At 44.9% G+C, this 12749-nt stretch overlaps 1 protein-coding gene across 3 annotated transcripts in view; it reads left to right on the top strand.

Moving 5' to 3' along the window:
• The window catches only part of MBOAT2 (membrane bound O-acyltransferase domain containing 2), a 130067-nt gene that overhangs the window by 87564 nt on the left and 29754 nt on the right, over positions 1-12749 (top strand). For all 3 annotated transcript variants that reach the window (XM_047845243.1, XM_047845242.1, XM_047845244.1), the window contains one exon: positions 1417-1512. In XM_047845243.1, the coding sequence (XP_047701199.1) occupies positions 1417-1512 (96 nt within the window). The remainder of the gene's footprint in view (positions 1-1416; positions 1513-12749) is intronic.

Raw genomic sequence — 12749 nt, 5'->3', positions numbered from 1 at the left:
AGGAGTTGAAGGCCAACCGGGTTCAAAGTGGGTAGAGAAGTAGACTCTTGTTCTTAACGGGGGGAGGGGCAAAAGGTCAGGTTGTAGAAGACCATATGAAATGAGAGATATTGTAGCCAGATGTCAATCAATCACATGATTTTTAGAAATTGTGATTTGTGGACTGTGTGTGCATGAGTATGTGTGTGTGCTATTTTGTTACAGCTATTGGGAGTATATTAGCTTTGTAAAACATTTCAATTAGCAAGCTATCCTCCTTTCCCCCCCGACCTCAGGAATAATTCAAATAGATCAAATTACCTATATGTCTAAAGTTTAAAAGATCTCTTTCATAAAACTACCTAAATTGCCTACACAAGAAACTTAAGATTTTAAGGTAACCAAATATATTGTTTTTTACCCTATCGGTTCCTTCTGTATTATCAATGTTTTAGAAAGTATGTCCCCAATTTGAGAACATTTGAATATTTATCCACATTTCCTGTGTGTTTTGGTTTTAATGTTGTGCAGTAATTCTTTTTTTTTAATTTTTTAAATGTTTATTTATTTTTGAGAGAGAGAGAGTGAGTTCAAGTGGGGTAGGGGAGACACAGGCTCTGAAACAGGCTCCAGGCCCTGAGCTGTCAGCACAGAGCCCAGTTTGGGGCTCAAGCCCATTTACCACGAAATCATGACCAGAGCTGAAGTTGGACGCTTAACCAACTGAGCCACTCAGGCGCCCCTTAATGTCGTACAGTAATTCTTTAGTTCATCTGGAATTATCTTGTTAACTATTTAGATGATAATCCGGCCCTGCTAATTTGCATTGCAGCCTTTATCTATGCAATGTTAAGTGTTCTAGAATCTGTTTCTGGTCTCTTCTATTGATATGTAAATTATTTTCCATACTGTGTGTTTAAATATTGTAACTGTCCCAAGCACCTTGAGATGTGAAAATCAGTAAATGTTCATGCTTGTAATATGTGAGTAAATGCTACCTGATCCACACTAAAGATGTATGATTTTAAACTGTTGAGAACAAGAATTTAATTAATGTATGATCTAGCCACACATTTTTGTGCCAAATTGTGTTTTCTAAAAAGGAAGAATAAATAGAAAAATTACCGATACTCACAGTTTTGTACTTGTGAACATGACTTTCAAATCTGTCATGTGGGTTATGGAGGTCTTTCAGAAGGAAAAAAATAATGAAAGCATTGATTAAATGGATTTACCATTGAAGGTGGTACAAAAGTCAAGTAAACTAGGTACTAGTAAAGAGTTTTTACAGTTTATTGAAGAAAGCCATTTGTGGAGTAGATCTAGAAATATTTAATTTTTGAACCATATCATATGGTTAATAAAGTATTTTAAAATGTATTCTCTAATAAAATGAATCTTTTATTTTCACTAATCTAGTTTGTTTCTGTTTTCCAGATATTGTTTTGTGTTTGCTTTGGGATACCTCACAGTGTGCCAAATTACTAGAGTCTATATCTTTGATTATGGACAATATTCTGCTGATTTTTCAGGGTAAGAGTAAAACTTTGATTCAGTAGCCCGTTTTATCTACTGTCACGTTGGTGGAAGGACAGCCTATGGTTGCATTTAGTAGTTCTAATGAAAAGCTATTGACAAACGTTTTTGTTGAAAATTCCTCTATGAGCTGAGACATTTTCTTCATGTAAAGTGGCCTTTTGTAGTGCTTATAAGTCACAAAAATAACCTGTCCTTTTAAGTTGACTTCTATAAAATTGCCAAATACGTAGCAATTGAATTTGTCATATGGCATTCTGATCTTGAAAGCATTTCCTAATTTCACAGAAATTTCTGCCATCAGTTATAACTGTTGAAAACCATCCCCCTTCAGCCTGTATCCTTGAGTCTCTTTCTTTGATCTCTTGAGCGAATCCCTTTTTTGTACAGTCATTCACCAGCTTCTCTGTAAGATCTGGTCACTTCTGCTTCTTAACAGCCCCTGAGACTTTTCTTTGGGCCAGAGGTCCTCTGAATTTTCTAGAGCAGACATTTGAATATGTGTTTTGGTTGCATGCATTTTCACTTTCGTGGAATGTTCTGCTTTCTTATGTCTGCACTCAACTGAGCAGTGGAAAGAACTTCTGGCTTTTTTGTTCCTTCAAAGGGGTCGTGGTCTAGCTGCTCCATGGCACTCTTTGTCCTGCAACAGGCTGATGAAATGTCTATTCCAAAATAAACATAGGCCGATCCTTAAGGACTGACTTGCTTACCATCCTTATCAAGGGACCTCTGCGAAGGATAAGCAAAGTAGAAAAAATAAAGTATGTCATGGCATCTCTGAAAAAAGGTTATTCAACGTTAGAAATGGACCAAAGTTGTATGAGCTTAGAGAAAAATTACTGCTATGAAACAAGAGAATTCTAGAAGTTGAAATTTTCTTTTTCTCCTTAATGGGATTCAAGTAGATTTTACTTTTTTAAAACAGATTAAAAAAATAGATTTGGATGAAAGGAGATCGCATGCAAAAGAACAAACAAATCAAGCCGAAACACACTGATTAAATACACTTTACAAACTAGTTAAATTAGCAATATATCGGGTAGAATAGAGAAATATACTCGGAATTTAGAAAAGGAGAATAGATGCTGGCGGTCTAGCTTATAAATAATAGATATTCTTGGACAAAAAGAGCTAATGGATGGAATCAGTAAACATATTGGGCACTGAAAATCTTCACGAACTTGAAGGTGTAAGCCCGGTCACACGTTGTCATTAGGGTATGAGAGTAGGACCTAGTTGTGAATGTTTACAAGAGTCAAGATCACTTAGACAGTTTAGTCTTCCTGGGAACAGTTACCCTACTGTTCATCGCGGTATCCGTAGTGTTTAGCACATGGTGACATTGAATAAACCCTTAGTGGATCAATAATAATAATACCTCAGTTAAGAGGAAAGTAGAAAATACAGTGAGAAAAATGGGGGAAAACAACAAACACAGAGTAGAAAACCTGAGCAGTGCAGGCAAAGCTGTGCTATCCAAGATAAGTTCAGAGCTTACTGGGGCACCTTGGGGGGCTCAGTGGGTTCAGCATCCGACTTCAGCTCAAGTCATGATCTCGTGGTTCGTGGGTTCGAGCCCCGCGTTGGGCCTTGTGCTGACAGCTCAGAGCCTGGAGCCTGCCTCAGATTCTGTCTCTCTCTCTCTCTCTCTCTCTCTCTCTCTCTCTGCCCCTCCTCTGCTCACGCTCTGTCTCTCTCTTTCTCTTTCAAAAATAAACATTAAAAAAAAAATTCAGAGCGTTAGTGCTTGTGTTACAGTGAATGAAGAATGAATGAATTAAGCCTTTAGTACGAAATAGAAACAAAAAGAATACTCTTGACTAATTCAGTTTATGCATGTAGATAACAGAAATGTGAACATTAGCAGCTAGAAGTTAATACTGTAAAATCATGAATTTTCAAATGGCCTTCTTCAGTGCTAGGACACTGTAGCCATGTTCCAGGGACACTAAGCAGGTGAGGCTGTCCCCTCTAGTCTCACTTCAGCCACAACTGCTCTGTGTCTCTAGCTTATATTTTGGGATTCCACATATACTTCACTTAACAAATATTGTGCTGCTTATATTTTTAAACTGCCAGATTTTTATTTTTTTTTTATTTTTTTTAGTGTTTATTTATTCTTGAGACAGAGACAGAGTGTGAACAGGGATGGGGCAGAGAGAGAGGGAGACACAGAATCCGAAACAGGCTCCAGGCTCTGAGCTGTCAGCACAGAGCCCGACGCGGGGCTCGAACCCACGAACCGTGAGATCATGACCTGAGCTGAAGTCGGACGCTTAACCGACTGAGCCACCCAGGCGCCCCTAAACTTCCAGATTTAAAAACCAGTCTAACATAGCTAAATTGAGCTCATTGATGCGGTTCTTGTGAGTACAGATTTGCGTGACACAGTGTTTACTGGGCCCTCACAACTGCTCTTTTGGTTGATCTGGTCATCACCTTTCTGATTTCTCAAACCTGACATTCTAAACTTGTTACTGTCTAGCTGGAGATAGGCTCACACTGTTAAAACATCATCATTTCAGTGGCTTAACATAACACGTGTTTATTTCTCAGCCACTTTGATGGTCCACTGAATAGGGAGCCTTTGCTTCACACAGTCATTTAGGGAAGCTTCTTTCTTAGGGCTTCACCTCCGTCAGCATCTCTGGAATCCTTTCTTTTATTAAAAGGATTATTTTTTAATGTGTATTTTAGAGAGAGAGTGCGCACAAGTAGGGGACGGGCAGGGAGAGAGGGAGACACAGAATCCGAAGCAGGCTCCAGGCTCTGAGCTGTCAGCACAGAGCCCCACGCAGGGCTTGAACCCACGACCCATGAGATCATGCCCTGAGCCTAAGTTGGAAGCTAAGCCACCTGAGCCCCAGGTGCCCCTGGAATTCTCCTGATTACACTGATGGAGACGCTATTGGGGAGCAAAGGGAGAGAGCATGCTTCCTCACCACTGCTGCTCACCCCCGATTGGAAAAGACTGCTTATGTGGCCCACAAATTAGAGGGTAGTTTGCAGTAAGAGCAAAACGTGTGTTTAGAAATAGCTTTATATGGTGTGGCTTTACTTTGCTGAAATGTAAAATTTCATTTAAAAAAATTTTTTTAATGTTTATTCATTTTTGAGAGAGACAGAGCATGAGTAGGGTAGGAGCAGAGAGAAAGGGAGACAAAATCCGAAGCAGGCTCCAGACTCCGAGCTGTCAGCACAGAGCCCAACGCGGGGCTCGAACTCTTGAACCATGAGATGTGACCTGAGCCAAAGTCAGATGCTCAACCAACTGAGCCACCCAGGCGCCCCTAAAATTTCACTTAAATACTTAAATATAATTTACAAATGTTTAAGTATGTGGAAGAAAACAACATAGCATTTTAAATATAAACCTGATACAAAACTCCTAGTTTAATGTGTAATTTTTATCCATTAGGAGGAGACATTTGATCATCATCAGTAAACTGATAAAGATTAGGCAGAGACAAATTAGCTGAAAGAGGCCTTCTGGGAGAATGAAGCTGAAGGGCTTTTTTTCTTATTGGTCACAGGACAGAGAAGAAGCCATCTAGAGGCAGACTTTCCCCTTAATGAAATATTTAGGCATTTAGAAGCCTTGAGCGTGTTATAATACGAGCAGAAAAGATCCTAACTTGAACCTAATTAGGGTAAATATCCAAAATGTTGGGCGTCTGAAGAAGGTAGAGTTGAATACAGTGGCCATCCTTTGTCCTGAACTGTGCTGTTGCCTTGAAGCTGGCCGCACAGGAGGTGGAACCAGGCTCTTGCTGAGGAACCGCATGGGAACCCTTCCGTCCGGGGCAGTGTTTCTTGCCTGAGGCACAGGAAACTGATATTGTGCCTGTATATGAATGTGAACATCTGTGTGTTTGGGGTGGGGAGTGGGACATGAGTTCAAGATACATTTGAAATGTTGATCAGATTAAAGGGACTCGTTCTTAACAGAAGTTCCTTTTTGCAGAAAGGTCGAAAACCACTGTAGTCTTGACTTTCGTGGTAGCCTTAGAAAATAGAGGAGACATTAAAATAATTAAATAACTTCCCTTTAGATTAGCAATAACCAGTTAGCAAGTATAATAAAGGATCCTAGCTTCACAAGCAATGAAAACCATCACAATGTCTACCTGAGAATACACGTAAGAAGAAATGCACAGGACCTCAGTGTAGAAAACTGTAAAACTTTACTGTAGGATATAAAAGAACCCTAACGGGAGAAATATCTTGTTATTCAGACGGTAAAATTTAATATTATAAAGATGGGAATTCCTCTCAAGTTAATCTGTAGGTGTAATGCAGTTCAAGGTGGGGTTTTGAGGGAAATTAGATGACTTGAAAAGTTCCTCTAGAAGTAGAAATGCTCGAGAGTAGCAATTTCAGTACAAACCACACTCCTGTTTGTAAAGTAGCCGTCATTTAACTATTACAGGACTGACACGGGAGTAGATGACACAGTGAAGCCAGAGGAGAGAAGCAGACCCATTGATCCAAGAAATACAGGGACGGAATAGAAACGGTGGGAGAATAGATCCGTGGGGAGAGCCCTTCTCGATTATTAACTAAATGGTGTTGAGACAAAAGAAAGGTAACTGCTTTCCTTCTATGTAGGTAAAGAACTTGTAGACGGAAGTAAGAGCAAACTTGTGTGGCAGAAAGGTAATGAGTTCTGATTGGAGTATGTTGACTTTTGAAGGGGTAGCTGACTGCATCCACCAAAAGAGATGTACAGGACATAATTTTCCATTCAAATTAAGGCTGTGTCTTAGAGCTAACCACGTGGTATCAGATGCTCAGCAGACGTTTCATTACTGCTTACTCCTGTGTGTCCGTTCAGCTACGATTTATGGAGCACACGCTCTACCTTTTGCGAGGTGCTCAGTACTTTTGTAAGTGACAGTCCTGTCCGGCATAAGGGACAGACCGTTTGGTCTAAGAGCTACAGGTGCGATTGTCGCACGCACTCCTAGAAAGCCTCGTTTGCGTCTGATTGTAGATTCTCTGTGCCGCGTGCCGAGCTCTGGAAGGCCTCTCGCTCTCACGCTGTGCCCAGTAACTGTGTTGCAAGTGGGATGGATGTAAATTATTCAGCCCAACCGCTAAACGGCAGTGTTCCATTGACCCTGTTTTGTCCCTTGGGAGCATCTCCCACACCTTGACCTACATTTGTTTGGAGGAAACATTCTGTCTGGCTGCCACTAACGTAGGTCGAGTTACCAAGAGTAGACGGGCTAATAATCTGTGGCTTGATTTGTCTGGTTTCTGCCCGCCGCAGGCCTTTTCTACCGTTACATCCGTTCACAGAGCAGCGTGCTTTAATGAGATTTATCAGAAGTCTTCGGTTTTCTTGGGACTCTGAGCCCTCACGGTGTGTGCCCGGCTCTGCCCCGCAGCCCCGTCCCGGCTGCCTTCCTCAGTCGTCTGATGCCCACGGCCCTGCTCTCCTGTCAGTACATTTGCCTTTGCGCCCAGTCCGTCCCCTGTGCTCGGGGCGCCCTTCCTGTCCAGCCATCGGTGCCTGTCCACCACGGCTAAGCTTACGGGCCCAGATGACAGGACTCCAATTCGAGGTTTTCCCCTGGGTTTGAATTTTCTGTCATCCCTGCACGCCTTTCTTCAGATGCCTCGTTTGGCTCATGACACTTTTTTATATAGTTATTCACATACCTGTTCGTCTCCTGTTTTAGTGAGAAAGCCTCATCAGAGACTGCACTTTACAGCTAATTATCGTGTCCCCCCAGGGCCTTGTGCTTTAGTAGCAACTCCACTGTTTAGTAAAGAAGGTTTTATCAAACATTTGCTGTCTCTCAGATACTGTTCGAGGTATTTGTCATACTGCTGCATTATTTAATCCACCCAGTGTTACTTTTATCTGTTTTTTAGATAATAACTTGGAGGGGGGCTGAAATAGCTTCCCAGTCTTCCAAATTGATCAGTGGTGGGGTCAGGATTTAAGTGGGGTTTTCCGACTCCTGTCCCGCTGCCTGTTCACTGCCCACATCTCCACCCGAGTGTCCAGGAGGCAGCTCGCACTGGACACGCCTGAAACAGACTCCCCGATGCCCTCTCTGCCCCTCCTGTGATCCTTCTCCCTTGCCTCTGTCCTTCTGCATGGTTGCTCTGGTCAAAAACCTTGGCAGCATCGGGTCTCAAGCCCTGCCTCGTATCCATTGTCAGACCGTCGGCCGATCCTGTCGTCTTTACCGTGACATGGTGGCCAGGCTCCGCATCAGACCACACGTGCTATCACCCTGGTCTGAGCCACCACCCTCTCCTGCCCACTTATCCCCCTGCAGCTCCTCAGTCTTTTTTTAAGAAGTTTGGTTTTCTCATTTTGTTTAACTGTATTTATTTTGAGAGAGAGAGAGAGAGAGGATGTGAGCAGGGGAGGGGCAGAGAGAGAGAGAATCCCAGGCAGCCTCCATGCTGTCTGTGCAGAGCCTGACATGGGGCTTGAACTCATGAACTGTGAGATCATGACTTAAACCAAGAGTCTGACGCTCAACTGAGGGAGCCACCCAGGCACCCCTCCTCAGTCTTTTCAGCCCAGAGTCAGAATTCACCCATTTATTTTTTATTTTTTTTAAATGTTTATTTATTTTTGAGACAGAGTGAGACAGAGCATGAATGGGGGAGGAGCAGAGAGAGAGGGAGACCCAGAATCCGAAGCAGGCTCCAGGTTCTGAGCTGTCAGCACAGAGCCTGACGTGGGGCTTGAACCTATGGACCGTGAGATCACGGCCTGAGCTGAAGTCAGAAGTTCAACCGACTGAGCCTCCCAGGCGCCCCTAGAATTCACCCATTTAACACCAAGTTACTTCCGTGCGGAAACCCGCCCTCGCGTGGGTCACTCAGCTCCAGAAGCTTGCTCGGTCTGACCCTGACCGCTGCCCCTGCATGTCCCCATCCTCCCTCTGCACCTCCTCTCATCCCACCAGTGGCCTTCTGTCTCCCCACGTGCTAGTCACGCTTCTATTGAACTGTTGTTGAACTGCTTTCCTCCTTCCTGAACATTCTTACCCCTTCAGGCTGCTCTCTGCCTTGTTCTCACTTGAAATGTCACCTTCAGGGTGAGGCCAGGTCTCCTCCCTCCTCCCCCCACCCTGCTTTGTGCCTGCGGTCAGCACTTGGCAGCATCTGGCGTAGGATGAGTTCACCTGTTGACTGCTTCATTATCTCTCTCTGTCCGATGCACCGTGAGGTCCGCGGCCCCGAGAACTTCACCTTGTGCACGGTTGTGTCTCCAGCATCTGGTTTCTTGTAAGTGCTTGTTAGATACCTGTTTCTGAACGAGGGAGTAAAGTGAACGAGTGAACGTGGCTCAGAAACCCGTGGCCCTCTCCGTGATGACTCACTGCGTTTTCTTTGGCATTCGGTATGTGGGGCTTATTTTGGCCTCGGTGGGTTTTGCTGTTTGTGGAGGAAAGAGAGGACCACAGTGGAGAGCTGACAGTTGGGCTCTGTTGTCAGGTGACTTGCACCCAGTGGCAAGCTGACCTTTGACCCGGCAGGTGCTTGCGGTTGATGGCGCTAGAGATAGCCTCTCCTGGAGGTAATGGGCAATTGAGGCAGCGACTGTTCTTTTCAGCATTCGGTTTCTCTTTTATTTATTTTTAATTTTTTTTAATGTTTATTTGTTTTTGAGAGAGAGAGACAGAGAGAGAGAGCGAGACAGAGCATGAGTGGGGGAGGGGCAGAGAGAGAGGGAGACACAGAATCCGAAGCAGGCTCCAGGCTCTGAGCTGTCGGCACAGCTGAGATCATGACCTGAGCCGAAGTCGGACGCTCAACCGACTGAGCCACCCAGGCGCTCCTCAGCATTCAGTTTCTAATAATGTTGAACTACAGCTGAATTGTACTGTATGAAAGAACTAAACCAACTCTTCTCATTATCTGTAGAGACAAAAAAATGTAAGTGTTTTTTAAATTTTTGTATCCTTTTGTTTTTTAAATTTCAACAAGTGTAGAGCTTTTAGTTGTTGTAGCAGGTAGAGTTTTTGTTTTCCTTGTTTAATATTACCTGAAACTGTCTCGTCAGCTGAAGTATTTCTCCTGAAACGTTAGATTCCACGTTTCCGCACATTCCTAGCCGAGTGCCACGGGGAGTAAATCTGTGTACTTCCACCTAAATACAGCGATGTCACCATGTGGAAGGTACAGGTACCTCTGTCTGCGGCCCTGAGCTCCCCCGTTGGAGATCCTGAGGCCGTCCACCCTCTCCCTCCTCCATCCCTGACTCTGCCACAGGGAAGGCAGAGGGTCTCTTTTGAAATTTTTTTTATATATTTAAAACAAATTTTTGTTTAACGTTTATGTATTATTTTTGAGACAGAGCATGAGCGAGGAAGGGGCAGAGAGAGGAGACACACAGAATCCGAAGCAGGCTCCAGGCTCCGAGCTGTCGGCACAGAGCCCGACGTGGGTCTTGAACCCGTGAACCGTGAGATCGTGACCTGAGCCGAAGTCGGACGCTCAACTGACTGAGCCACCCAGGCACCCCTCAGAGGGTCTTTCTGATTCGTGTCAGGTGATCTCAGACTTCCTAGGACCCTGGAAGCGATTAGCATTTGGAGACTCCGGTAGATGCGAAGTCAGCAAGTAGTTAAAATGTCAGTAAAGGTCCAAGTGAAATCATGTGTGAGTCACTGAAACAGGTATTTGTGAACAGAGTGCCCTCTCAAGAAGACCCACAGCAGGTACTCTCTGAGAACAGTGGAGTTGTTTTCGTTTACAAGTGTTTTCTCCACACCCTGGGTTCTGCCGTAACGAGGTAAAGTTGGTCCTGCTCCGGTCGGCTTCCTGGTCAGGCACATGGCCCGTGTTGGCCTCGTGTGTCCATTTCCCCCTCTGGTTTACTTTTCTCAGCTCTCAGTGATCTGTTCATGCCTTGCTGAACTTTCACTGTAGTACTGGCTTACTTTCACTTATAACCCACTCCTTTTGAGTCTCTCTGTGCTACTTCTGCCTTCTAGCATTTTACTGTCACATTCACCACCCCCCGACCCCACCCCGTGACAGGTTGGACCAGAGGCCCTGGAACTGCCACCCATTGAAAACCAAAGGGAATAGTCGGGGCTAACCATCACCAGTAAAGGGAACAAGAAGATGCCGAGACGTTTTTGCAAACCAGTCGGTCCTTTGAACCCGTGTATATGTCTAGTGCCCCAGGTGCAGAGATAAATAAGTCGGCGTTCCTGGTGTTCAGTAGCCCAGGGTTTTTTGTGGTGACAGGAAAGCAAACAGAAAAATGACAAACGGTATGGCAAATGCTTTCAAGCACAGATGAGAATGGACAGGCTAGAGGGAGTCCGACCAACCTGTAGAAGGAGTAAGAGATGTTGACCGGACGCTTAGAGGAGGCCGTTTATTTAGCGTTTCTAAAATATTTACTCAGCACCTCTCTTGTGCTAGGCACTGTGGGTTCAGTGGTGAAAAAGGCTGTTGGTTCCTTACCTCGTGGACTTTCTGGAGAGGAAAGACAGATTGTAAACCAACAATGAAACAGCCACGAACGTGAAAATATTTTGGAGGAGGAAAACAAGAAGCTGGGGTTAAGTGAAGGGCGAGTGTGGGCATCGTGGCAGAGGGGCTTCGGGTGGAGCTGTCCACGGGCCTCTTGGGCAAAGTGATTCCTCAGCTGTCCTTGCAAAAACAGTTCCAGGAAGAGTGGTCTAAGTGGAGGGAGCAGCGTTTGGAAAGATCCTGGGGCACTCAGCCCCGTCACAGGCGCCACCACGAGGGCTTTCACGAGCCATCCCGCAGCCTGCCCGGCACGTAGCACAGCACTTGCATGGGGAGGCCAGGTGGCTAGGGCACAAGGAGGGCATGCACTCACAAAGCACATATTCGCATTTTTGGAACATCTTATATATACGCACCTCGCAGTTTGTCATTGAGCTGATATATATACATTTTTTTAAGTAAGCTTCACGCCCGGCGTGGAGCCAAGCATGGGGCTTGAACTCAGGACCCTGAGATCAAGACCTGAACTGAGTGCAAGCGTCAGATGCTTAGCCAACTGAGCCATCCAGGCACCCCGTCACTGAGTTGATAAATGCAATAATTATTTTATCAGTGGTTTTTATTATGACTTGAGGTGAAATGGGAATTAGCATTTAGAACTGAAGAGTATTATATAATTCTTTGCTGAGCTATATTATGAAGAGAACTTAGGCAGGATGAGAAAAATGATTCTTTTCCCCCAAGGAAGTGGAAATCATTATTTTTGCAATCCTCAGAGGCACATAAAACATCCCGAAAGCTAAAACGGCAGCTGGGTGTTCAGAGAAGCCTGGGGGATAGGCTGGCTGAGGGATCGTTTCCTGAGAGTGAGTTGCGTTCACATAGGAGCTGACTTTTAAGGGAGCCCACGGGGAATCTCCTCCCTTCTGCACTTCGAGAGCACCTGCCATCTGACGGGTTTTTCTTTTCTGAGATCTTGCCTGTTAGGTGAGGAGAATGAGCTGTAAGTCCTCAGGGGTCTGGGTCTGTGTGTCGCATTGCCCCTGAATGCCTGAAGGCATTCTCCTTTTTTTAGGTGTTGAAGGATGCTCGTGTTCGGCCACGGGTAGAGCTGATGCTGACCGGTCTCGTGCTCTGAGCGGTGGGGACAGGTGGAAGGCACGGGGTCTCTGTGACGGAGTCTGAGCCGCCTCCTGCCGAATGTGGGCTGTGGGGCTGGCCTTCCCGAAGGCCTTTCCTTGGCTGCACATACTCTGAGCCTGAGCTCACCCTCTGCCTCTCGGCGAAACGCGATTTTCTGGTTTTAGTGGAATATTCCAAAACTATAAATAAATAACTTGTGATTAATTGTTCTTTGATACAAACATCAGTAAGCTACCGTAATAAAGGATAAAGATGTATCCCGGTGGTTTTTTTTTAACATGGATTTATTTATTTTTCCTTTCCAAGTTATCCATTCAATTAGAGATTACAAAACGGGGAAAATATTGCCGTTTTCTTAGTTGTAACACGACTTAAAGCCCTCCGTAACGTGCATGTTAGGCGCTATCTCTGGGGTGGCTCTCCCAGACCCTTGGTCCCTGGGCCCTAGACCAGTGAGGTGGACCTTGTCCTGTTTCTTCGTGCCCCATCTCTCCTGTTTTGTTCTGCATTTCTCACCCAGTCTACCTTAATTTTCTACCTATTCCCCTTTTCCCAACTCATTTTTCACCTTTAAGTCAGCCGAGCCAAAGGGCAGCAGTGTGGCGTGTTGAAAAGTCAAGATCAGGAAG

The sequence above is a fragment of the Prionailurus viverrinus genome, unplaced genomic scaffold (genome assembly GCF_022837055.1).
Source record: "Prionailurus viverrinus isolate Anna unplaced genomic scaffold, UM_Priviv_1.0 scaffold_33, whole genome shotgun sequence".
In the NCBI taxonomy this organism is placed as follows: Eukaryota; Metazoa; Chordata; class Mammalia; order Carnivora; family Felidae; genus Prionailurus; species Prionailurus viverrinus.
This window is presented reverse-complemented; position numbering and strand designations above follow the sequence as displayed.